At 46.1% G+C, this 27957-nt stretch overlaps 1 protein-coding gene across 3 annotated transcripts in view; it reads left to right on the top strand.

The window, feature by feature from the left end:
- HS3ST1 (heparan sulfate-glucosamine 3-sulfotransferase 1) overlaps positions 1 to 10972 on the top strand; it is a 31214-nt gene extending 20242 nt beyond the window's left edge. For all 3 annotated transcript variants that reach the window (XM_019631636.1, XM_019631635.1, XM_019631637.1), the window contains exon 2: positions 8974 to 10972. In XM_019631636.1, the coding sequence (XP_019487181.1) occupies positions 9083 to 10018 (936 nt within the window). In that variant the 5' untranslated portion in view covers positions 8974 to 9082 and the 3' untranslated portion in view covers positions 10019 to 10972. The remainder of the gene's footprint in view (positions 1 to 8973) is intronic.
- The last annotated feature ends 16985 nt before the right edge of the window (positions 10973 to 27957 follow it).

A 27957-nucleotide genomic window follows, 5' to 3' on the forward strand; every position in this document is an offset into this window, starting at 1 on the left:
CCCATGAGGTGCTGACAACTGCCCACCCCAGCCAGGACGTCTTCTCCCCCCGCCCCCCCCCAGTCAGATGGCACCTGTGGGGAGCTTGGGTCACACCGGGAGCAGGGACTGATTCTACGCCCACTGGAACGCACGGAGGCAGCCTGCTCCTGGCTCCTGTCTGCTAGCCCCGCCCCCTTTTCCACTGAGCTGCACTGAGTAATAAGAGAGGCCCCGTCCGCCCTCCTGTCATGGACCTCCGCCATGCGCTGCCTGTGCTGGGCGTCTCTGCTTCTAATGAAGGATTTATTTAGGTCACCGCTGCCTTCTGTGCACAGCAGTGCAGATTAAACATGTGGAGGAGAAGTAGCTCCGCCCCTTCTTCCTTCCTGGGGCCGCACACACGGGGCTGCCCATCATTCATGCAGGGTCGGTCACGAGCGACCCCCTGCGCTGCTCGTCACAGAGTGCCAGGATCCTCTCTCGGTGGCCCTGTCCTTTCTTCCTTCAGCCTCTGTCCAGTTGAGCCACCGCAGTACTTTGCCTCATGAACAAATGTGTTTGGCTAATTATCATCCCTGGGTCCCATGTATACCGCACAGCCTTATTTTTTTAGGGACGGAAATAGTTCCCTGATCTGAGGGCTTGCCATGGGCCAGGCAACATGATAATGTCTTCAGCATCAATGGAGACATTTTATTGAACCCTCACGCTCGGTATGGAGGGCCAGAGCATTCCATCTAAGACGCCAAGTTTCACTGCTGTCTGGGGGATTTTAAGCTGTAGGTCTGAGATTTGGGCCTGGGTTTCTGGCTCTAAATCCTCTGTGAATTTTAGCATCTCCCCTCCATCCCCTTCTGCAGATAATACCACCTCTGTGGCCACACTGATCCCTCTCTGTTTTGTCTACCACAATTGTTTTCATCCTGGAATGAAAAGCCAACTGCCCAGACAACAGTTAAGAAACAAACACTGAAAGCACATTGGCCAAGCGGGCTCAAGGCCAAGGCCGTCAGAGTCCAAACCCCAGTGGGCACAGACGGTGCAGGCTCACAGGCCCTGGCCTTCCTAGGGCTGAGGGTGCACAGCCAACTTCCCAGGGAGCTTGTCAGAAACACAGACGCGCAGGCCGCCCCCAGACCTCCTGGGTCAGAATCCGCATTTTGAAGTTGGTCCCTGCAGGACCGGTGTGCACGCCTGACTTTGGAAAGCCCTGGGCTGAGTGATTGTAACCGGGGAGTCTAGCCCCTGGGAGGGAAGCTTCGTCACCTCCCACTCGCAGCTCCTTATCTAGATCCTCCTGCCTAATCTCTCACCTGACTTGGGGAAGAATGTTGCCTGGGTTGACTTCAGACTACGGATGGGACTAGCTGCATGTTTCCTCCTCGTAGTATCATGTAGTGCTCAGAGGCTCAGAAACAACATGGTGAGATATTTCCTCTGGCCCCAAGTCCCTGCTGTTCTCACCACACCACGCTGCCCTCCCGGGATGCCCTGGTTCCTCCTTCCTTCAGTCCTGGGGAGCTTTTTTCATTGTCCAGCCTTTTATAAACATGGAAGTTCCCTGCGTAGCCATGGATGGAAGGCAGCCTACAAGGGCCGGAAGAGAGAGCATTCAGAGTCCCCCGTCTTTTCCAAAGGGGAAACGGGGCCAATTCCATTTCCTTGTCCCAGACAGTAAAGGTGGCCCAGGGAACCATTAACATTTTGTGGACTGACCTTGGGTCCTTGCCAACTTGAACTCTTTCCACCTCCCTCGCACCCACAGCAATTACCATAAGTGAATCCAAACAAAAGCGAATGTCAACCTGTGTTGAAGAGTGTCATGTGGAGGCAATTTCAAGAAAATAAATATGCATGCGAGTCTTGAGCTATCACTGTCCGTTCTCAGACTGACAGGCTGGAGCTCACCCCGTTTCCTATCTCGGTTTCCTAGGTGACCCGCCAGGAGGGAGACCTGACACCCCTGTAAAGTGCTCCTAAGTAGTTGTGCAAAGATGAAAACAAAGGCATGCTTGACTCCTAAGGATGAACAAACGATCTCATACTGTTGATTGCTGAGAAGTTGGTAGTTGGATGCGGAAATGACAGCTGTGTTGTTCAAACTGTGTTTACCCAGGTTTCAGCACATTCCAGAAAATTAAATCACTCAGCACCCTGGGAAGCTGGGAGAAAGCAGATCCTGTATTGCAGTAGAAAGGCTCTCATCCTTTCTGCTAGCTTATCATGCTCTCGAGGGAGCTCCCTCTGCCTGGGGTGCACTTCTGCACTGCCCATGGGGGGCATCACCAGTCAAAGGAGAGAAGCACAGAGCACTTTAGAGATGGCCTGTGGAATTTTAGCTTTCACACTTTCTGTGTCTGTGACCTTGAGAAGGTCTTTTAGCCTGAAAAGCTTGTTTCCATATCTGTCAATGGGAGAAAGGCAGACCATTAACATTTGTTGAATGGCTACTGTGTGCCAGGCACTAAGCTATATGTTCGATGTGGGTAATCTTATTTAATCATGATGGCATCCGTAGGAAGTAGGTTTTAGCCCATTTTGCAGACTGGCACATTGAGCCCCAGTCAGGTAAAAGGCTTATCTGAGGTCAGTTAGCTCTAAGAATTCTAGCCTGGACTTGTCCCATTGCAAAAGCTTCTTTGCGTTTCCACTACTGCATACTACCTTTTGATTTCTTAAAACAATATATATAAAATAAAATGAGAATAACCACCTCTTAGTATTGTTGCAAGTATTAGAGGGGGTAATTTACGCACAAGAGCTTACCGCAGACACACAGTGGGCATTCAGTAAGTAATCTTTTCCCTTCCAACACTTTTATTAAATCTCTTCAGGAACTTGTAGTCCGGTGTTTTGACCATCCCTGGCCTGCTAGCAGAGGTTCTTGGCTCTGCCAGCTGGGTCGCTACCTCATGTACTTTGAGGGGCCGGGAAGGTGTCCCACAGATGGGTCGCAGACACCCCTGTTCCTGCTGCACTGCATTTCCCTCTTGGGAAAGATTCTAGTTATTTCTTTTTATCCATGAATCTGTTCCAGTGGTGGGACTAGGAGAATATAGTGCAGTTAATTACATTTGAATCTAGGTCATGATGTGAATCATGTACATGCAATAAGACTTATGGAGAAAATTAGAATATTTTTGAAGGGCTAGTTCACTGCTTTCCCTCCTTTTTTAATTAAAATATTTTCTAGACTCTCAGGTGACCCTGTCCTATTACCCTTAGAAACTGTGAGCCCCCCTTTCAACAGCTGGTTTCTGCTTGACTCTCCTGAGATGAAAAACTTACTACATTTTGAGGCAGTCTTTTTCACAGACAATGTGTTGATTTTCTCTTTCTATTGACTAAAAATTCTTTCTCAGTACCTTCAACCATTTACCTAATGTCCAACTGCATTCGACATGTCCGTTCCACAAATAGGATCTCCAACTCCTACTTTGTGCTGGAAATCATGCCGGTCCCTGGGGGGCGCAGCAAGGAGAGACAGGACACTGGCGAGGGGGCCCTGAATTAACATTGTCAGCAGTGAGCAAATATCATTTTGAATAGTATACGAGGACCATAAAAGGGAATGATGTGAAAGACGGTGATTAAAACGGAACGGGTAGACTCCTGTTGCAAGGAAAGCCAGTGCTTGAAATAAAATCCAAATGACAAGAAAAAGCCAGTCTCTGAAAGCCTGAGGCCTGGCATCCTGGGAAGAGGGATGGGAGCAGCCGGCCCAGAGCTGGCATGAGCAGGGTGTGTCCAGAGAAGCGGAAAGGTCAGTGAGGCTGGAGCTTGGTTTGAAGGAGCCGGTTGAGGCTGGAGGGACAGGCGGGTCCCATCCTAGAGACCCTCTGGGCCTCGAAAGGAGTTTGGATTTATTCCAAGTGCAGAGGAACCTCCACCTGGAAAACCCCGTGCCCCCTCCCTTGTGTTCCCCATGCCTGGCACATAGTCAGCGTCTCCATGGTGGGACTCAAGGAAGCCCAGTGCTGCTGATGGGAAAGGCTGGTCTTTGGAGTTCTTGAAACTCAGGGCTTGTTTATCACTGCAAAACGAGGAAAACAGCCTCCCTGAAAAAGGGGAGTCGACAGAGAGGGGCCTGGGTCTCTCTTTGAGACCTTTTAACCAATCAGCAAAGGGAAGGAGAGAGTTCAGTTTGCTCATCTTAGCAAGTCTGGGGCCTTCTGAGACATCCTGTCCCTCATCAAAGAGTCAGTGCCAGGTGTGAAGGGTCACTAGGACCCGAGGCTCGCAGCAAGGAGTCCAGTACCTGCCGGTGCACTAACCGGCCACACCAAGGAGTCCAACAGGGAGCCCGGCCTTGCCTGCCCGGGCTGAGTTTGAATCCTGGTTCTGCTTTGAACTTTCCGGACAAACCACTTCATTTCTCTCCAGCCTCACTTTCTTGTAATGGAATCAGTTCTCTTGAGGCCTCGCAGTGAGCATCACGGGGGCCATATGTGCAAAGCCGGCAGCCTCGTGTCTGCTCTGCAGCAAGCGACACATGGCAGCTGCCATCATCGCTTCCAGGGAGGTACGTGGCCTGGGCGCCAGCTGCTGTGGGGCCCTCTGCCCGTGCCCTTGCCAGCTCAGGACTCTAGACGTCCAGTAGGCTCCATTTATTCCGTATTACCTGGTTTGCTTCTGGAGGGAGAGGGATGAATTTATCTTTGTGCTGCCTACAAGTTCAGACTTGCCTCCTCCTGGCCCTTTTCCTGTTTCGGAAGCTCCTCGGTACAGCAGGGAGGGGTCTTGCTTGTGAGAGAGTGCTTTCCACACGCCAAGAGGGTCCTGGTTAAGAATTAAAACTCTGCTCAGTGCTCCGTATCTCTGTGCTGCTCACCTCACTTACTACCAGCTGCATGCAGCCTTGAGATGTGCTGTAAGAGTAAACGAATACATCCTGGATTTTAAGGACTTCATGCAAAAAAGGCAAAACATTCTCTTAATTTTATGTAGTGACTTATGTGTCGGAGTGATGACATTTTGGATATACATAAAATTTACATAAAATATTTGTTTTTTTTTAGTGTGGCTCCTGGAAAATGTTAAAGTGCATATGTGGGTCATGTTAACATTTATGATAAAAGTAATAATACATGATTTGACTAAGTGCCAGAGACATCTAAGTAAACAGTGGTTACTGTCACCTTTGAGAGGGGTTACTGTTACTTACCTTCATGCACATCTCCTGATGGCCTATGAAGATTTCACTTTTTCGAAGTGTGGAGTAAAACTGTGTTACACTTTTATTTATACAGCTCACCTGCTACATAACTGCTGTGGGGAAGGTGCTGTGGTTGGCATTATGGAGAGGAGAAGGCATTGGTGAAAGTGGAGAATTCATCTCATGCCTTAGCTAAAATGTTAAAGATGTGGCATAAATTCAATAAATATTTGTTCGATGAGGGAGAAGAGGGCATATGTGGCTCACATGATATTCCTGTTGGACAGTGCTTATTGATACACATTATGTGTTTTCAGTCTCAAAGTAACCATGTGAGGTGGGTGGGTTTATTACCATTTCACAGATGCGGAAACTGAGGCTAGGAGCCGTGAAGCCACTTTGAGCGAAGTCAAAGCTAAGAGACAGGATTCCTGACCCCACCGCCTATGTGATTGCTTTTGGCCCTCCTACCGAATGTAAGGGATGGATGAGTTGACCTTGTGCTGTATGCACCCTGTATGTCAGCTGATTCTGGTGTTGGTGGCCAGTGGGTTTTCACTGCGGGCTAGATTTTTTGGGGGGCCTTTCGTCTTTAGGAGCCCCAAAACATTGCCATTCATTTATGTTAAGACCACATGCCAGGGAGACAGCAATCACAGCAGACCGAGCATAGAACTGGAATCAGGAGCCGCAAGTTCTAGGCCTGGATTCTCTGTGTGACCTTGGGCAGGTCATCTCGGGGCCTCCTCACCTGAAAAATGAGAGGCAGGGACTCGATGACTCTCTCTCGCTGTGATGGTCATAATCCCATTGTCAAAATCCCTGTGGCTCAGGTGTCATGGCTTATAGGTTCACCTGAGCTTGGAGATCTTTTCTGAGAGTGTTACTGAAAGGCTCAGAAATTCTGGCTATGCAACCGAGAAATTCAAATTACCAACTATCACAGGAAGAAGCTGGCTCTGAATGGCCAGTGTGCGTGTGTATGATATATTATATATATGTATATTATATATCATACACACACATCTATATATACTTAGATATACATATATGTGCCTATATATACATATACACATAATTATATATATGACAGCTAAAGTTTCCTCATCTGCAAAATGGTAATAATAAGTTTCATGCATGCACATGCTATACATATATATATATATCTTTCTCTTTAAATATATATATATATAGAGAGAGAGAGACATATATAGCATGTGTGTCTATGAGACTTTAGCTAAGCTTTTTTTTCACATACCTCAAATATGTTTGGAATGTAGCTGATTTAGAATAAGTAAATATATTTTTAGAAAGTTTTAAAGTAGAAGTGAGGAGATCTTAAACTCCTAACTTCCCAGTTTATTTTTTTATGTTTATTTTTTTGGAAAAGACAACCTATATTTAGCCTCTTCCCTCTGCTGACTGCTGGTAATTCCCCTTTAGGAAAAAGATCTCAGATACGCAGTGTGCTAACCAGGATGCCTCATAATAGAGTGGGAGGAATAGTCAGACAATGTGACTTTCTGACCTGGCCTCTGACTCCATCACTCAGGTGTTGGAGGACTGGGGTCTGTGGTTGTTTGCTGCGCCTGAATACAGAGCTGTAAGATGGGGACAGCCATTGTCACCACAAAGGAAGTAAGATACAGTGTGGAGTAGCTACTCACTCTCTCTCCCCTCAGCCCCCACCCCTGCACACGTGCACACATGCACCCCATATACAAGCACATGCACAAACCCATAAAAGCATGTGCGTGTGTATGCATACACACACGCACATGCGTACGAGAGGCAAGCATAGCTGGTCCATTCACTCGACTCAGATGGGCAGTTGAAAAGGAAATGAAATTTGCCTGAAACATACTGAAACATTCACTTGACTAAAGCAAATGGCCCATTAAATTGAGCTCATCCAATCGTCAGTAGAGTCAGCCCCGAACCACATCTTGTTTGGCCAATGCTCCTTAAACGTTTTCTTTTCCCCTAAACAATTATGTCAGCTGATCTTGCGAGCCCCTTCTTCAGCATCTGCAATCCTCTAAAGATTTGCCGCTATTTAATTCCTTGTTCTTTAATCCACATTTTTCCAAACAGCTAACGTAGTTGATGTCTGAAGGAGGTAGATCAGTTGGTTTGATCATAAAAATGGAAACCCTGATGTGGTTCTTTGCTTACACATTCTGGACAAGTTTTAAACTAATTAAGTGAATTTTAAGCCTGGTATAAAGAAGATGACGGGCCCTCTTGATGGAGAACATTTTTATTGGCTCTGTAAATCCCACAGTCCCTAAACCTGGCCTGTCTCCAACTGATGGACCCCTAAGTGTGTTTACATAGGGATTAATCAAAAGACAGCTTCCAACCCCCTCTTTCTGGGAGAGGGACAGACACAGGCTGTGTGTATCAGCTCCCTAAAGACATGAACCATGGCGCATCTGCCTTTGGGAACGCCATGCCATCCTGCCCAGCACTGCCTGTGTCCCGGAGGGGCTCGAATGCCTAAAAGAGATAAATCTCAGATGGGTAAAGAAGAAAAAGCGTAAAGAAGGCAGAGTTTGGAAATAGAGCCCTGAGTTTAGAGGTTTGAATTTGGGCTCTGAGTTTTTGTGTTCTTGAGCAAGGCTCTCATCTATAACTGCCTACCTTCCAACCTTACACCGTAGGGTTGTGGTGACAACAGACTGAACAGACTACAAGACCACTTTATAAAAAGTAAGGCTTTGCATGCATGAAGACTTTTTGCTCTTTCTAGTAACCTCACCTGTTTATCCCCACTGAGAACATTTCCTCTACTGTGAAGCCATCCCAAAACGTTCCAGGTGAACCGAATGAACATATGCCCTCACAGCACCCTTCCTAAACGAAATCATAGCACATATCATGCCGATGGCTATGATCAGGTGGCACCAGTGAACCTTTCCCAATTTTGTGCTGCAATGCAAGACACCCCCAATCTCAATGGCTGCAGACCACAAGGACGCGTTCTCACTCGAGTGGGGATGTCTGTGCCGCACACAGTGGGCTTGTGGGATGACTCTGCCGTACCTCTGCTGTCTTTCTCCTGGGACCATCAGCTGGCCAGGGTACATTCTTTTCATGGTGATGGGGCAAAAGTGCAAGATGACAAGTAGTAACACACGAGGCCTCTTAGTACCTAGACTGGGGACCAGGACATTGTCGTTTCTGCCCACATGCCATTGGCCAAACCCAAATCACATTGTGGGTAAACACACTCTCCCACAATGCGGCCATAGGAAGAATTGGATGCAGGGAGGGGTGAAGAATTGGGCTAAACAATCAGTCTTCCATACAGGTTCACCTGCCCCTCTGCCTGTGGCTGGCAGGTTGTCGATATTTCAGTGATGTCTGCTGAGATCCAAAAGACCTTTCCAACCCTTTGCTTTATAGCAGAGTTTGGTAAACTATGCTGTGGGGCCAAATCTCTCTGTTTTTGTGCAGAAAACTAAACATAAATTATTGAGAAAGAAAAAGAATATTTAATGATGTATGAAATTATAGGAAATTCGGATTTCTGTGTCCACAAATAAAGCTTTATTGAGACACAAGCACACACACTCATTCCTCTGTGTATCGTCTGGCTGCTTTAGAGCAGGACAGCAAGCACCCTTGGAGCTGCCATAGAGACCACATGTCCTGCGCAGCCTGAAACATTACCATGTGGCCCTGCACAGAAACTGTTTGCCACCCTCTGCTTTACTGGATCAAGAAACCCAGAGTCCCAGGGAGGCGAATGCCTTGCCCAAGGCTACTGAGTTGTCAGCTCCATGAAGCCTGTGTGGATGTGGGGTTAATACTGTCCCCTCTTTGTTTCCTAGTAATTGGCAGCCTGTGACACCCATGCGCCACTGATCAGGAGGCATTACCTGCTGCAGCGCTTCATGACCCAGCGACGTCCGGCCCAGTGAAGCCACCGTAGTGTCCGGCATGGCCGCGCTCCTCCTGGGCGCGGTGCTGCTGGTGGCGCAGCTGCAGCTAGTGCCTTCCCGCCCCGCCGCTGCCGGGGCCGAGCCGGGCCCGCAGGAACTCGTGCGGAAAGCGGCCACCCTCCAGGACCAGGGCCCCGACGGCGCGGCCCCCAACGGCTCGGCCCAGCAGCTGCCGCAGACCATCATCATCGGCGTGCGCAAGGGCGGCACGCGCGCGCTGCTGGAGATGCTCAGCCTGCACCCCGACGTGGCAGCCGCGGAGAACGAGGTGCACTTCTTCGACTGGGAGGAGCATTACAGCCAGGGCCTGGGCTGGTACCTCAGCCAGATGCCCCTCTCCGTCCCGCACCAGCTCACCGTGGAAAAGACTCCCGCGTACTTCACGTCGCCCAAAGTGCCTGAGCGGGTCCACAGCATGAACCCGGCCATCCGGCTGCTGCTCATCCTGCGGGACCCGTCGGAGCGCGTGCTGTCCGACTACACGCAAGTGCTCTACAACCACATGCAGAAGCGCAAGCCCTACCCGTCCATCGAGGAGTTCCTGGTGCGCGACGGCCGGCTCAACGTGGACTACAAGGCGCTCAACCGCAGCCTCTACCACGTGCACATGCGCACCTGGCTGCGCTACTTCCCACGGCGCCACATCCACATCGTGGACGGCGACCGCCTCATCAGGGACCCTTTCCCCGAGATCCAGAAGGTCGAGCGGTTCCTGAGGCTGTCGCCGCAGATCAACGCCTCGAACTTCTACTTTAACAAAACCAAGGGCTTTTACTGCCTGCGGGACAGCGGCCGGGACCGCTGCTTACACGAGTCCAAAGGCCGCGCGCACCCCCAAGTGGACCCCAAACTCCTCCACAAACTGCACGAATATTTTCACGAGCCAAATAAGAAATTCTTTGAGCTTGTCGGCAGAACATTCGACTGGCACTGATGGGCACTAAGCTAGGCTTGGGACCTTTCCTGTTGTAAGTTTCTGGTGTACATCTAGGGGGATAAAAAGGAGAATTTTAAAAGGGCATTTAAGCTATAATTTATTTGTAAAATCCATAAATTACTTCTGTACAGTATTAGAGTCACAATTGCCATATATACTAGTTATATTTTTCTACTTGTTAAATTGAGGGCATTTTGTATTGGTTTTCATGGTTGTTAACATTGTGTAATATGTCTCTATATGAAGGAACTAAAACGTTTCACTGCAAAACAAACAAACAAAAAAATCCTGGAGACGCTATCTTTTTGAATATACTTAACTTGCCCCCAACTCAAAATAGCTGTTTGTGTTGCTCTCATTGGAGAATCTATATTCCTTTGTTACTTAAAAAAGGAAAAAAAAAAGTTTTCATGGCTATTATGTTTGTTTTTACCCCTCTCCTTTCTTCATTGTTCTTTTTAATTTTTAATGTGTTGCTGTGGTCATCAGATTTATTTTTCACTTGCATGGTAAGATTTATCTTCACTGAGATCCCCTGTTATTCTTGAAGGAGGCAGTTGCACCCACTCCTGACTTCAGGTACCTGAGTGTGGATTTTAACCCCATGTAAACTCACAATGGACAAAGCAAGATGCCTGCCACGCATCTTTGCCTCAGAGCGCTTGCATATATTTCTGACCTCTGCAATGGGCAAAACCTACAATAAAGGCAGATGAATCCTGCAATAAAGGGGATTAAAGCATTGGCCTTAAGAATGACCTTGGGACTGTGTACTTTGCCCCAGGTGGCAATGGGTCTCTGCAAAGCCACTTAGGATAGAAAAGAGGAATTGAGAATGTATGTGTCCCCATCTTGTAGAATCTGTGAGCAGCTGAGCAAAGGAGTAGCCTTTTGCTTAGGTGAGTGTCTATCCATTTCCTGAAAGCTATAAATTATATGCATTTATATACATATGTTCCATCTGCCTTGAGACATAGATATGTGTATGTTTAAAGATCAACTCCGAATTTGGAGTCCTGAAGGTAGAAGAAAACTTCAACTCCCGAGGGTTCAAGTCGTGAGGAGAAAAGCACAGAGCACAGAGTAGTGTGCACCTGTGCCTACACGTGAGAGGCCAGGTTCAGTTTCACTTCTGCCCCTGAGCAGCGGGATTGTTGGAGGAGCCTCCGGTTCCTCGTGCTGTCTTCCTTCAGTCAGCCTTCCACAGGATTAAATAAATTGGATTTTTTTTTCTGATGAAATCAAAACATATTCATTATGGTAAAGTGAAAAATACGAACAAGCAAAATAAAGCTGTTTTCTGACATCATTTATACTTAAGGCAGGGGAGTGAAATGGACATTATTGATCATCAGCATACAAGAAAGAGCTCATTGAAATTTTTCCCCAAGCAACCTCAGGAAGTAGGAATTATTATGGCAAGTTCAAAGAGGAGGAAATAAGCACGAAGAAGATAAGGAACTTGCTCAACTTCACACTGGTGATAAGCCAGGGCTTAGACTCCATATATAGCTGAAGCACAGGTTTTGGGTTGTTTTTCTGTTTGGTTTTGTTTTTCTACCCAAATTCTTTCCTAACTCAAAAAGAAAGACCCAGACTCAGAAACAGTTCTTGCCTACTTATCCTGATGGATCTCTTCCCTGGTGCCAAAGGTCTTCCATCCGAAGGGGTGTGCCTGAGCCTGAGGAAAGAGGCAAGAATGAGCCTGCATTCTTCTCAGCGGTGCTATCAGGGAAGTGAGTCACCTTGGTTCTGTTTCAGCAGCTGCAGCCCAGCCTGACCTTAGCATGGCCCACGCCCTACCCCAGGCCCTGCACGGACAGTCTTCCTCTTCTGAACCCACTCAGGTTGTCATTAACATACAGCTCCCCAGAGGGCATGGCAGAAATCCTTGTAGCAGGCTTGCCCTGGACACGGGATGTTGCAGTCTGCAGAGCTCTTCCCGCTGCAGCCTCCCTGGGTCTTGCTGTTCTTGCCCCCATTTAAGAGCTGAAGAAACGAAAGGCCCAGAAAGCTCGTATCACGTTTCCTAGGCCACCCAGGTTCTTGGTGACTGAGTGGAGACTCCAATGTGAGTTTTCTGACTCCCAAGAGGACGGCCTTTGCAAAATCCCTATGAATGCCTGTGGCCTCAGGGGGATTGTACGCTGGAGGCATGGACTGTTGGGGCAAGAGGTGGTGGGTAGGAATGAAGGAAGGAGGGGCCGGGCGCTAGGGACATGGTCTAGCTGCTGGGGCTGGCACAGTTGATGGTAGGGGGTGGTCCAATGTAACATGATCGGTGAGTATAAATCCAGTAATTGTCGATTTGGGGATTCAGGGTCTTGACTAAGGATGTGTTCATGGAGGTCTGCCATGGGCAAAGGGTTGGGATCCTAGTAGCTATGTCTATTTATCCATTTATGGTTCAACTCCAGCCTGCCATTTGGAAGGTACAAGGACTAAGAACCCATCACTCCAGACCTAGCCCAGGCAATGTAGATTTCATCTGAACACTGTCAAATTCAGAGGATGCCCTGCAGTTGGAACTATACCACTTTCAGAGGGGCCAAATGCCATGATTCAGGAGCCAGATGGGTACATGGGCCCTCCCCAAATGCACCTAATACCAATTCTACTCAATAAAGAGATGCCAACTGGAGGGAGTGAGGTTCCTGCCCCAAACGGCTCAGGCCCAGGGGCAACCTGGGAACCTTTGGAGAGGAGCTGAGAGCAGCTGAGCAGAGCCTCAGCTACTGTGTTTAGAATATTGACTGCACTTGGTACTCTGAGTCAAGGCAGCCCCTTCCTCCAGGAATCAGATAGTGCTGAACTGTTAACACAGGCTATCAGCTCATAGCCTGAAAATGTTCTAGTTCAGCAAGAATGACGATGTGTCTCTGATCAGAGGGTGCCTTCTCTTTCCATCCTGGGAGAGACTACAGGGAGACATAGGGCAGATGAGACCAGTGCCCAGGGTGCCTGCTACTTATAGGGGTGGCATCAGAGATCACAGCAAGGGTCCAGACAGTCACTAAAATTGTAGTTTTATTTTGAGCCCCTACTCTGTGCTTAGCATGTTATTAAGCTCTGAGGAGTATAAAAGAAAATGCAACAAGAACCAGTAGTTATTCACAGCTCTGGGTTTAAATAAAAAAAGACAGAGGGGCTAGGAAGGCAGGGGAAACGCCATTTTTTAACTGTGTGTGAACTGGCCAGTGCAGTGTGTTCTCATTTAATTCAGGAACATCCCTGGGAGGAATCAACTAGCCCCATTATAGAGACGGGGACACTGAGGTATAACAATTGACAAATGGACCTGCCCTCATTGCTTTAGAAGAAAGAGAGGACTGCAACTCACGCTGGAGGGCTGGTTGTCCTGGAGATGGGGAATGTTGGCCCTGAGGATTGTAAACAGGTGTGAGATGACAGAGACGTCCCTCAAAATGCCATTAGTCGGGAGTAGTAAGAGATGAAGCATCTTCCCAAAGGTCACGTGGCAGAACTAGGACCCAGCTCACTTAACTTGCGGACCTCAGGGACCCGCCTCTTTCCACAGGAAGGCTTCTCGGAGGATGTGCTATGGAGCTGGAACACGAAGGGCCATGGAGGTAACTACAGCAGGGCATTCGGGGCAAAGATGGCTTGAGGAATTGAGACAGTGGTGATGGGGTAGAGGAAGGACATAGGGACAAGCTGCCAAAAGACTTGTCTATGGGGCACGCGAATGGGTTAAACACACTGAGAACTCACTATGTGCCAGAGACTTGTGGCCTTGCATCTATTTTCTGACTGCCGGAAGCTTACTTCGCAGGCACCTGAGCATCTCTGTCTACTGTGCAGGTGTGTCTGTCACATAAAAGTAACTATCGTTTGTTGCACACCAGTTATGTGTGTGGTATTTTAAATATGTTGCTTCTAATCCACATGATAATTCTAAATAGGAAAGGGCATAGTACTAATTTTACAGAGGCAGAAACTCTAACTCAGAAATTCAAGGTTCGTGCCTGATGGCAGAACCATTGATTGTTACAACAGGGATTTTGTCCCTAGCGTCCACGCAGCCGCGGGGAAGGAGAGAAAGAAATGTTGCATAAGCATCTATTAGGCAGAGCCTGTCAGGGAAAGGATGGCATCCAGGATGCCCGGAGTTATACCAGATGGTTAAGCAAAAGACTGGCTGAGACGCGATACAACAGGCGCATGGCAACGCGTGCTCCTTCCTGACCAAAGTTCATGGAGGAAATCCGAGCTTGAGCTAAAGACCAGAGCAACATAATGGTGCTCTCCAAATGGCCGACAAGGAGTGAGGACCAAGCTACAGACACTCTGATTGGCTGGCTTGACTGAAGTATTTAGGACATGGCCTTGGTTCTTCAGCTCCCCCTGATGCCAAGATCTTGACTCCATTTTTCCCCAGTTTCCCAGTTAGGTAACCTGAGAGAAAAAGCAATTAGAGCTAGGAGACCTGGGTGTGAATCCCGACTCCATGGGTTGATGATCGGCCATGCGGCCTTAGGCTTACATTCTCAGCACCTCCATTTCCTTCTCAATCTAAATGGGCTGATGTTTACTTAACTCTGTTTTTGGGGGGGGGCATTGATGAGATAAAATAGGTCCAAACTACAAGCTCATTGGGTATGTGGCTTAGTGGTTAAGAATGTTTAAGACTTGAGGAGACAAACCAGACTGGTTGTGAAGCAGACAGCAGGCACCCGTTGCCTTCGTTTTCCCATCTGCAGGACTGTGGCCATGGCTGCTAGTGTCCCATCCAGATCCCATTCACCAGGGACGTGCCCCCACCACCACCACCAGAAGAGATGGTGGCGACTGGCCCGCCTTCTGCTGTTTTTCTGGAGAATGTCCCTTAGCTGCCTTACCTAGAGGTGCCTGGGAAGCTAGGCCTGCCATGCGCTCCCCTTTCCTTGGGGTTGCCTGTGACTAATGACTGACTGATGTGAGATGGGGGGCTGGTTGAGGTTGTAGGGTAGCAGCCCAGCTTCCTGGCCTCTGGGCAGACAACCTCTATGGTGCAACCCAGGCTCCAGAGCTGCTTGTGGGTCAGGCTGAGGCCAGAGCCCTCCTGACACCACACTTTTGCCTAGTTTCTTCCCCTCCTTTGTCCTGTGTCCCCATTGCCTTCCTCATTTCTTCTGTGACTCATTCTCAGCAAATGACTCGCCCAAGAATATAGGGACCTGCATCTCAGGCTTTGCTTCTAGTGCATCTCATCTAACAGCGTCAACTTGCTTAAATACCGGTATCTTATTCTCTCTGAATTTCATATGGATAATGTGACCAACCCACAAGTTTATTATAATTCTTCCAATTAAACAAGAGACAGTAGGAAATGAGTCTATTTTATTGGTTAACCCATAAACGTGCTAAATACAATAGTAGATACAATTCTCACCAAGGAGTAGTTTTTTATTTGGCTTATTAGACTGTCAATGTAGTATTAATGCATCAGTATCAGACTTCAGCTCCACCTTCAAGAAGTCTTTCTGGTTCCCACAGATAGAAAGGCATCGCTCCATCCTACTTATGTTATAGGGCATTGTATCTGTGTTGTTGGATAAGTATTTTATTTAGAGCCAGTAGATGAGGGTTTCTTCCTCTTGATTGCAGCACCTGGCACCTAGCAGTGCCTGGCATATGGCAGATGAAAAGTACTTGTGTGTGGATTGAGTCATAACTTTAGTCCAGTTGTCAGTCTGATATGAAAAGCTTTTTTGCTATATCCCAGCCCTGTGACCGGTCTGACTTCCTGGGAATACCATCTCTGGACCAGCCACTGCTAGTACGTTACATTGTACTGTCTTATTTAATCCTTATGAATCCCTAGGGAAATAGTCTAAGCTCCATGTTTCTGCTTACCATCATATCCCCAGAAAATACAATGATGCTTGACATAGGAGTTACAAATATTTAGTAATTAAATGAGTCGTTGTAATGCCCAAGCCGTTTCCACTCTCCATACTATACAACCGCTTCCTAAATATTGCACTAATGGAGAATCTATATTCTCCAAGACAATCCATTACATCTCTGAGCTATTAAAATTCATACTTCCTGCATCTAAACCTGCATTCTTCTAGCTCCCTCCCATGCATCTGAGCTCTATCACAGGGTGTCATGAGGAACAAGTGTCATACCACCTTCTCACACTGGGACAGTAGACAGAACACTGGCCTCGGGTTTGAAGACACAAACTTAGAGGTTTGGCTCAGCCTTGGTCACAGCTATATGACCTTGGGAAATTTTCTCACCTCTCAGAACTTCTAGTACCCTTCTGGAAAACAGGATCAATAATGCCTTCTTCACAGGGATTCTATGAGTATCACATGGCTAGTGGACAATGTACAAAAAGGAGCTCATAAGTGTATAAACAGTCTTCTAATATGGACCAGTGCCACCCTCTAGGGGGTAATAGTGAGTGAAAGCTAGATGTGTATTATCTCATGTAACCTTCATAGCAACCTATAAAACAAGTCCTACTATTCACCTGGCTTTGTGGATGTGGAATCCAAGGCACAGAGAGATTAATTTTCCCAAAGTCTCATGTCTAATAAATGGGAAAGCCAGATTCATTCCCTGGGCAGTGTGTCTGCATGGCTCACATGCTTCACTTCCAGGCTACACTGCCTTTCGATGCAAAAGAGAACTACTTCTCCAACACATCTGCCCATGGAAAGAGCTAGAGCACAAAGAAGGCAAAAACAGAAATCAGGAACTCAAGACACATATCTGCCAAAAGACTATAGCAGGCAGAATTCACAAATGACCCCTCAAGGTTCCCAGCCCTGGTGTGTGCACCCTATGTAATCGTCTCCCTTTAAATGTGGGCAGGGCTTGTAAATAAGATGGATGCTTACTCTCTTGACTAGGTTACTTTACACGTATATGGCAGAGATGATGGCATGAGACTACAGTTGATGCTTGAATAAGGCAGGGTTATGAGCACTGACCCCCCGCACAGTAGAAAGTCTACATATAACTTTTGACTCCCAAAAAACTTAACCATTAGTAGCCTACTGTTGACGCTTTCCCAATAACATGAACAGTTGATTAACACCTATTTTGTATGTCATGTGTATTATATACTGTATTCTTACAATAAAGTAACCTAGAGAAAGAAACATGTTATTAAGAAAATCATAAGGAAGAGAAAACACAGAAATAGCATTATTTGAAATAAAAATCAACATATAAGTGGACCGCACAGTTCAAACCCATGTTGTTCAAGGGCCAACTGCATGCCACATTATGTAAGACTGTAACTGAGCAGCCTGGAGAGAGAGTGTCCTCCTGACTTTGAAGAAGTCATCTGCAATGTTGTGAGATGCCTGGGAGGGGCAAGGAGCAAGGGACTGCAGTGGCCAGCAGTGCCGCGAGTGCCCCCCGGCCAACATCCACCAAGAAAACAAAGCTCGCAGTCTTACTGTTGCAAAGAACTCAATTTTTCCAACACCCTGTGAGCTTGGAAGACGGCCCAAAGCTCCAGATGAGAAAGCAGCCTGGTGGAAACCTCGATTGCTGCCCAGTGAGCTAAAGCGAAGCTAGGGCCCGCTTGGACTCCTGTCCCATGCAGACTGAGATAATGGATGTTGGTTTAAGCTGCTAAGTTTGCAGCAATTTGTTACACATAGATAACTAATATGAAGACAAGTCTACTTTCTAGCCGTTTATCTCAGCTTATACTCACTTTGTATACTCTCTCTTGAAAACAAACAAAATCCATGGCTTTTTGCTACCCAAGGAATACATGTTCATCATAGGATAACCAGATCCTACAAGTAAGATCATTCAGAGGTAATCCCTGTCAACATTTTGGTTTGTATAGCTCAAGGTTTTTCTAACACATGAATGTGTGTGTGCGCGCGCGCGTGTGTGTGTGCGCGCGCGCGTGTGTATTAAAAAGAAAGTAAATCTTTTGTAACTCATCCAACAACCCGAGGAACAAATTCAGTTGATATCTACATGTTAACAGAGTTGAAGGGATCTTAGAAATTATTTAAGCCAGTCTTCTTATTTTATGGAAGAAAGATGTGAGGGCTGGAGGAGTGACGTTCCTGGTCATGCTTACATAGTTAGTCAACAGCAGACTCGAGGTCAGAGCTCAGAATTTACTTCCTAATACTTTCCATGATGCAGATTTGTAATCTAATCACTTGTGTAACTCCCCACTGGATAGTTTTCTCCCCAGATAAAACCCAGTGACTCACACAGCCCTTTGTGTGCAGCAGATACCCCGTTGATAGTTGTTGATTGAAGTTATATTCCTCATTTACTAGTGTTTTTTAGTGCAGTGGGTAAAACAATAAAAGCTAGATAGACCTGGTGTTCCAATTACACATGGCTGTGTAACAAACTACCCCAAAACTTAGTGGTTTAATGCAACAATCCATGATCTTTCATAGTTCTGTGTGTGTGTGGCGGGGGAGTGGGGGGCTGGGAACAGCTAGGCAGCCTTGCTTGGGTTTTCACCTGATTGTAGCCGGATAGTGGTTAGGACTTCAGTTGTCAGAAGGTTGGACTGGGTTGGATGTTTGATGCGTCAGTTAGGATGACTGAAATACCTGAGGGCTACCTAGGCATCATTCTCTCTTTCCTTCTGCATGTGCCCAACTTGGACTTCCTCATAGCATGGCAGATCTGGGGTTCATGGGTGAGATTTTGAATATGGTATCTGGCTTTCCCCAGAGTGAGTGTTTCAAAAGACCAAAGCAGACTTTGCAAGTGTTACATAAAGAAACTTCTGAACATATCCTATTGTTCCAAAAGGGCCAGCCCAGATTCAATGTGGAAAAGAAGGTACGTGAGAGCTAAATAATAGGAGGCGTGGCTCTCTGGGGTCCCCTTTGGAGATGAGCTACCATACTTGGTTGTTCTTTGACAATAAAATGGAAAGAACACCTACCTAATGGATATTTGGTCATACTTAAAAGGGAGATTAATATAGGTGTAAGCTTTCACGAGTCCATTATTCTAATGTAAGCTATCATTATTATTAGTTCTTGGGCCTGCTATGTAATTTCAACTATTTTGACCTAAAGCATTTGATTATATTCAGTCCAATCATTTGATCACATGTGAAGGTGATTCAATGATTTTGCATAAATCTTTTGTCCCATAAGTAGAATGAAGACATGTACATCGTTATTATACTTTGGCTGTATTTTGTTACAGCCCATCCAAACCGTATGAGAAAAAGATCCACTTAGAACAAACTGTGGACTCGGGTCAGCTGGGAAAATGTAGTCTTACGTAGACACACACCCCGGCAGACCTACGAAACCTTTTAGATAATTTGTCAAACATGAAAGAATGTTTGAGACATTTAACAGTGCGTATTAAAAGCTGTATACAGCCTTGAAAAGAGAATGCATGCCAGGTTTCCTTTCCACTTTCTGTAATTTGGTAGTTCTATCTTTAGTAGCAATTTACATTTTCCACACAATTAAAGATTGTACCTAGTTCTAATTTGCACTTCCAAGTATCCGATTCAGCTGGGATTTACATTTTTTTTCTATTTATCTGTTTATCTGCCTCCCAGTAAGAAAGCTGGGTTTCAAATCTTGACATTTTCACTTAAAATGTGGGTAACACTGAATGAATTTGATTAACGATTTCAGAGGGTTATTTGGCCTGTATGTTAAATGGGGATAAGACTTTATTTAAGGAATTCTTGTGCATCGTAAAGCTTGTGAACACAGCCGCCACATAGGCACACATCCACATGCATTTGTTGTTCTTTTCACACACTCTTTGTGGGCACATGCATAGGGCCTGTGAATAAAGAACTCAGGATTGCTAATAGAATAGTCCTTCAGATGTGACTGCCCATCGTGAAAGTCAAGGCCAACACATTCCAAGTCGGTGAGATTTTTCTGTGCCTCTAAAGATAAACATTCATATAAATCCAAGCCACTGGCAAACACACACAATTTTTGAGACATTATCTGGATAAATAAAGGTCTTCATGTTTTCCTGAAATAATCAAATAATGAAGAAGGAAAGGTTGAGTGGTCTCTTTGTTTCTTTCTTCTCCATACAGGACAGTTGCAGGTTAAAGGTAACTTCAAAAGAAAAAAAAAATTCCACTAAATCATTTGGAAACAGACCTGTTTTGGTAAAGAAGACTGCAAACTGTTTTTCAAGGACGTAAAATCAGTTGTCATTTCTCTCATTTTTACCAAACTGACTCCTTTAAAATTCAGTTTCTCCCCCTCTCCCAATGTACAATGTCCTATTTAATGTTCCCCCCCCCACCCCAGCGGGGGGGTGGGAGGGAGTAGATTATGGCAATTTAGAAAAAGAAGCTTAAAAGAATTTTAAAGTTTAAGAGATATTTTAGCCATGCCCATCTATTTATTAAAATTCAATCTTATTCTTATTCGCAATTACCAAAAAGTAGAAGCAACTCAAGTGCCCATCAACAGATGAGAGTAAAAACAAAGGCAGTCTATCCATACAATGAAATAGTATTCAGCCATGAAAAGGAGTGGCAGTCGGCCCTGTGCTACAACACGGATGAATCTTGAAAACATGATGTTAACTGAAATAAACCCAACACAAAAAGACGAATATTGTATGATTCCAATTATAGGGAATATCTAGCTAGAATGGGCAAGTTCATAGAGACAAAAGGTAAAGCCGAGGTTGTCAGGGGCTGGAGAGGGAGAGGATGATGAAGGCTTACTCTTAATAAGCACGAAGTTTCCGCTTGGGTAATGACAAAGCTTTGGAAATAGTGGTGACAGATGCACCGCATTTTGAGTGTAATTAATAGTCCTAAATTCTACACTTAAAAATGTTTAAAATGTCAAATTTTATGTGATCTATCTTTTTACCACAAGAAAATACATATACATATTATATGCATATAATGGACATATCAAAAAAAGGACAACACCCCATCTTAAGCTCTATGTTAACTGCATTTCATTGCAAGCAAGCCAACCATCTTCCAGATTCATTTGCACAAGGACTTGCACCACAGTGCTAACTCTGTGTCACCATTGCATGACAATTCCAGGATGCAATTGCTGCATTATTTATCGGTTTATAGATGGAAGCTAAACATGATATGCAATGGGCTGCAGACCTAATTATACCCGCTTTTCATGCGCCTCACTGTGCATCAAGCCAAATAAATTGTTTGGAGTTGTAATCTGAGCCACTATCCACAGTCTTCATTTTCTTCCCTCCTGAGAAGTACACGGTTGCCTCTGTAAATATCCTGTTGTTCCTGATCTACCTGCGGTATGCTCAGCAGCACTCAGAGCAAATGCAGTGTCAGTCATTTCTTTTCAGGGTGAAAATGAACCCATGGCCCTGTCCGCTCTGTTTAATAAACATTCCCCATCAGCTGACCAAGCTGTTTGAAATAAATGCTAAAAAGATAAGCTCCCTAGTAAGCAAAAGCAGAGGAAATATTTAGTCTTTATTAAAAGTAACCCAAAGAATAAACTGATGGAGGGGTACCTTAAAATAGATTTTGTTTTGTTTATATCCATCAAGCATATCGGCTTCCTGATTGAGTAGGTATATTTATTCTCATATGCCAACTTCCTGCTAGATAACAAGTGGGAAAAAGGAATGTAGCAGGAAATAAGCCTGCTGTATATTAAATGTCATGCATAGAGTTAATGGTACAAATATGTATACTTGTATTCTTTCAGAGAGAATTTGACACCTTAGACTTTACTCTGATTCCCACATGAGTTTAGTGGTTTAAAAGAAGTCCTGAGCACGAAGAAATTTCTCCTAAGAGAAGCTTGTACATACAGGGAGTTTGAGGAATTTAGGGCTGGATAAGAGACAACCACAGGCCCCAAATGGCATCATTTGGGCTAAAGCCCATGATACCAAACCTAGATTTGATACCTGATTGAATTGCAGTTTCAACCTCTCCCAGAAACATAATCCGAATCAACCAGTCTGGAATTTTCTGGTCCAGCACCAGTAATGTAATCTGTCACGTGGGCCCTCTCCATCCCCCAAAGGAAGAAGAAGCAATCTGCATGATAAAACTCATGCCATTCCTTTACCCCTAAAAAGAAGATGTCCATCTACGGATAATAACCCTCCCTTCTCTTTTTGCTAATAACTCCCCTGCCACATCCTTCTCCCTATAAAAACCTTCCACTGTGTACAGCCCCTCAGAGCTTCCTTCTACCTCCTAGATCAGACGCTGCCTGATTCACAAACTGCTTAATAAAGCCAACTAGATAGCCAAATTCGCTTGGTTGAACTTTATTTTTTTAACAAGGCTGATCAAAGAAAAAGATACGCCCAAGAGAGGCAAAAACAAACAGCAGACTTTATTGGGTGGGGCTTGGGCAGGCTAACATGACAGACAGAATCGCATAGCAAGAGACCTTCCAGAGGCTTAGAGCCAGGGGACCCGCTGTCCAGGAGGGGGGAGGGGGAGGGAATTCCTGGGGGAGAGGGCACCCAGAAGGGGCTTACAGGGAGGGGGATGTCATTTGGCAGCATGGCCTGGAGTCTCAGGTCAGAGGACACAGGGGACTTGTAAGTAACTGTTGCAGGTGAGGTTTATGGGGATGCACAAAGCAGGGCCTCCACATGGCTGAAAATCTGCTTGTTTGGGGTCCGTTGAAAATAACTGGATGTGTGAACATCTGAGTTTGGGGTCATTGGGCTTTTGAGCTAAGGGGCCTCCGCCTGCCAGGAAGAAGTGAACAACACTGGTGCCACCACACACCGTCCATCTTTAGTTTCTTTTTATAACAATAAGGACCCAGAGCGTCTGCCTGGCAGAGAAATGGGTTTTCCCCTTACAAGTGGGCTCTGTCAACCCAAAAGGTCCATCGAGGCACTTGTATTTGTTTCTCATCACCACTGCAACAAATTACCATAAACTTAATTTAGGCTTAAGACAAGGCAAATTTGTGACGTGACGGGTCTGGAACTCAGAAGTCCCAAGTCAGTCTCGGGGAGCTAAGATCAAAGTGTTGGCAAGGCTCTGTTCCTTCTGGAGGGCCGAGGGAGGAAAGCTGGCTTTCCCAGCTTTCGGAGGCTGTTCTGTCCGTAGTGAGCGGTCGCACTAAGGGTCTCACCGTTTCCTCAGGCTGACCCTGCCTTCCTTTGTACACTGTGGGCCTTGTGATTACACTGGGCCCACCCACATACCCCAGGTAATTTCTCCATCTTAAAGTCATTACCTTAATCACATCAGCAAAGTCCCTTGGCCATGTAAGGTGACATAGTCCCAGGTTCCCGGGGAATGATGGTGTGGACATCACATCGATGTCATTGGGGGCCATTATTCAGCTTTTCCCAGGGCTCTAGGCAGAGTCTGTTGTGCCCCAAGATACAGACTCCTGGTATTTGAAGATCTTAAGGTTTAGGACACAAGACAAAAGGGGGGTTAATGGGCTCCCTTGAAGGAAGCCCCACAGCCACAGCTGGGGACCTCTGGAAAGGAGCGCAACTGGTTTGCAAGTGGAGGTGGTGAGGAGAGAGTTCATGGTTTTAAGACTCTGAGTTCTTCTAGCACAAGGCTCCTTTTTGACTCTCAGCACTTTGAGAGATGGGATCAGCAAAGTCAGGTTGTCTTCACTCAGTTTTTTCTTCCCCAGAGCATCCTGTCCTGTCTTCCCTTTTCATAGTTTGTGCCTTTCGATCTGCACCCCAAAACCCTAGTGTATGCATTTCTGGACATCCTTTCAATCCATATTATACATTGAGGCCTCTGATGTATGCAAAATGGACACAAGTGTCTCAGACACAGTCCCCATGCTGGTGGCGCCCACGGCCCAGTGGAGGGGACAGAGGTGTAACTGCAGACCGCAGCTCCATCTATAAGCCCTGATAGAGCGGTGAACAGAGAGAGGAGGGAAAAGATGGCTGGGCAATCACCTGGATTGGGCAAGGCATCACGAGACAGGGGACATGTGACCGGAGTCTTGCCTCCATCCCAACACTGGCCACAACCCCCCATTCTTCAGCAGAGTCTTGAGTACATAAGGTTTTCTCAGATCTACCCCATCCTCAATCAGTTTTCTCAACGATGGCTATATCTACAAGTCATCACCCGAGGAGCCTTTTGAGAAGCATAACCAGGCTCCTTGTCCAGCAGGTTCTGATTCACGGGGGTGAAGCTGGGTCTCGGGTTACTGGGCACACACAGAATGGTTGAGCTTTTGTTCTGTAGTTTGGATCTGAGGGGTCCAAGGCTTGAGAATGTAGAGAATGTATTCCCACTTGATCGGACCGAGGCAGTGTCCCCCATCGTGGTTGAATACACAGACCAGGGTCAGGCTGCTTGGCTCAAATCTCAACCTAGCTTCTTTCTATCTGTGTGACCAGACACAAGTGTCATAACTCCCAGTGCCTCCTATCATCGCCATTAAAATGGCAGTGATAACGACACCTCGTCCGGGGGCTATGTGAGAGCTGAGTAATGTAACACATGGAAAACTCGAAGAGCTGTGTGTGCTTGATTACGTGGTTAATAACTGTTCACCACGATTGCTCCCTCACTTTAATGTACAGCTTTACTCAAATATTCACTCCCTAGCAGGGGTTTCCTCCACCCTGTAACTTCCTATAACTTTCTATTTCCTTTACTCTGTTTTTCTTCGTAGAACTGATCCTTACTGATTATAGCTATAGACAGATATAGATATATTTATAGATTAAATATATTAAAAACAATTTTCTCCCTTATTCTAATTTTCTTGTGTCAAATGTAACTTGTTCAACCATTCTGTGGATATTAACTGAGCACCTACTGTGTGCCAGCCACTGTTCACAGGACTGAAAATGGGATAGTAAACAAGAAGACAAACTTCCATCCATCATGAAACTTTTCTGCTGGTGTGGACTTACCGGTCTTACCCACTAAAATCCCATCTCCATGAGGGTAGCAATGTGTCTTCAACTCGTTCCACAATCCTCAGAGCCTAAAACAGTGCCTGGCCCACGCTGTCCATACTTTGTGAATGAATGAATAAATCACCTTTCTTTATGGCACACAGAAATTGACACCAGGAAGAAAAAGATAGCAAACTCCAAAGGTCTCTGAGGGACAGAGAATTGGGTGGTGGACTGCATCTCAAATTTCAGCCTCATGATTTCCTGTGGTCTGTGCTTTGTCCCCATGGTCAGCAGTGGAAAGTGAGATGCAAATAACTTCCTCAAGGACACACAGCCGGAGAGGGACAGACTCTGAATTTGACCACCAGCTCCATGCTGCGTCTAGGGAACAGCACACACTTACTGATTAGTGATGAGAAGAAACAATGAAGGATTAGTAAGGACCTCAGTTATGTACAAAGTCTGTCTGCACTGTGGGTGCCGCCACACACTCCATGTAAAATAGAGCCTGGGATTTCTAAACACCAAGGGTTAAGATACCTGAACACAGTAAGTCACACGAGGGTTTATAAAAGAAAGAGAAGATGGGGGATGGAGAAGAAGAGAGTAACAAAGTCGGGCATTTAATGAACTTTTGTTCACATCAGTATTTTATCGCTGGCCAGCAGTCAGCACTTGCACTAGAGGGGTTTTGCAATAGTTCCTTGTGAAGGATCCCTATGCATTCCTCAGTGGAGACACATGGCCTCCTCCCACTGGAAGCCTCCCTCCCCTTCACTGCAGCCCCCCTAATCCTTTCCAGAGCCCCACTTCTCTGGCAGGCGGTCAGGAGCTCAAACAAGCACAGTTCTCTCTCGTCACAGAAATGAAGTAATGTTATACAAATGGGTGGCGACCGGATTCCCTGGTTCAATGTTGGGAGAGATAATCGCCCCGCAAGATCTTCCTCTCAGCTAAGCTGCTGTTTATCTAAACAACACAGGGCTGTGAAAATGCTGCGCAAAGTTTTAGTTCCTCTGTTCGCTAGCTGTGCTATTTTAGACAAACATCCTCACCTCTCTGAGGCCCAGAGTCCCTTCTCTGAGGAAGGCCGTAGACCTAGGTGATCTGACGTTCCTGTCAAGTTCTAAAATATGGTAACTTCTCCTAGATAATGAGAAGGGGACAGTTTTCTCTCTTCTCCTCTCATCTTTTCTCCTCTGCCTCCCCACCTTCCTTCTTTTTTCTTTCTTTTTTCCTTTTCCTTCCTTTCTTTATTTTTTCTCTTATCTTTTTAATGTGCCAAGATTTGCAGTAACAGCCTGTTCTAACTGAAATTAATACCTTAAATATTTGAAATTGTTCTGGGTAGAGGCCAGGAAAATAATCTCTTATGAGCTGCAACCATTTTGTCGTGTTCTCAGATGAGAAGCTTCGAGGACACCTTTGCACCATCTTTCCTCTGTCCTGAGAGCCATCTGTGTACACATCTCATTTCTCCAAAAATCACCCCCTCCCTCTGGATGGTTTAGGTAAAGGAGTCCAGCAACGGCGTGGCAATGCAGACCCATTTTCCATTTTGCATGTCACACTGGCAGGTCGTTTGTGAGGAGGAAGTGGCTAAGTCAGTGTCATCTTAGTCTGGAGTTGAGGTCTGGCAAGGAACTGGTGAGACAAAATCGATTGAGAATGTCCTGCAACCTCTACCTCATCGTTGTAGATGTGGAGATAATGGTTGAGTTTGTTTTCTGCAAACTGGCTACGGAAAAGAAGGAAAGACGATACGGAAGAGTGTTACTGAGGGAGCTGATTTCATGAGAGATTTTGTGGAATTCTGGGCGAAGCAAAGTTTCTTTGGGGTCCAGTGGAAAAGTTGCTCCCAATGGGGGGAGGGCCAGAGTTCACACCCAGCCATACAGACAGCAGGAGAAAGTGACATGGGGACAACTGTGCTGAAGTCACCTTGTCGCTCAGTGGATTTTGTGTGAGCTAGAAACAAATTTGGGGGTACAAGCCTTTGTAATTCTGTGGTGTTGCTATTGTAGAAACCTTAGGTTGTATGACCCAACCTAAACGTAACCAGAGCAACAACCCACAGGGCAGTAACAATGAGTTGACAATTGTGAGTAGATGATGTATGCCCTTTGGGGACTGCAGAAAAAATTGGAACTGAGAGGCAGAGAGGACCTGAAACCCTACAATCAAGCGAGGAGGGTTTGATGGCACTATCCTTTTGCATTAAATGTAATGCAACCTTGCTTGGATACAGAGTTAATGTCTTTGATGTATTCTGTCTTTTTGAACCTTGACGATGATTACTTAGAGGAGAGGAAAGCCGGGCTGGGGTGTGAGTCCAGGCCTGTCTCACGCTATAGCCAGTGCTCTTCACGGGACACAATGCTGGTTCTGTCTCCCATTTTGCCCTTCTCATCCCTGGGCCTGCACATGCCTCTTTGTAACATATGCATAATCATACCTTGTTCTGTGCTTTACCATCACTACACTAGCGACAATGGGCCTTGCCTGCTGAAAACCTTGACATGTTCATCGTGTACAAAATAACAACTAATATTTGAACTACTTCATGTTTGCCCCCTCTTCCGATGAAAAACGCTTGGAGTTTTTGAAAGCATTTGAGCTCTTGTTCCCAAGCCATGGGGGCTGGTAGGCTTGAAAGGGTTTCAAATGCGGGGGACTTTTTTTGTTTTTTGTCTCTTTGGCAATCTTATAATTCAAACAACCTCAAGATTTTAAATGTCACACTTGCGATGTGCCACAGACAGCCATTAATAAACATGAATGGGTTTTTGAGGTTACAATAAATGGCGTTTAATAAAGAGATGGGATCATGAACGCAGAAAGCAGGCGGATGGCATGCACTGGGAGCCCGGCTGCTGTGGCCGGCTGGCATTTGCATGGAGCTCAGGGCTTGTGCGTTGGCTGTCATTGTCACAGGAGAGGCATTCCCCACTCACCTGCCTTGATGGCCGCCCACTGATGGAATGCAAATTTGGTTCTTCTTTCTGTCCTCTTTCTCTACTGTTCTCTGTCCTTGGCCACATTCCAAGCCACCAAAGTGCCAGACACACCAGCCCGAATTCTCCAACAGGCCATAACTTTTTACACGTCTC

The sequence above is a fragment of the Hipposideros armiger genome, unplaced genomic scaffold (genome assembly GCF_001890085.2).
Source record: "Hipposideros armiger isolate ML-2016 unplaced genomic scaffold, ASM189008v1 scaffold_1024, whole genome shotgun sequence".
NCBI classification, from domain to species: domain Eukaryota; kingdom Metazoa; phylum Chordata; class Mammalia; order Chiroptera; family Hipposideridae; genus Hipposideros; species Hipposideros armiger.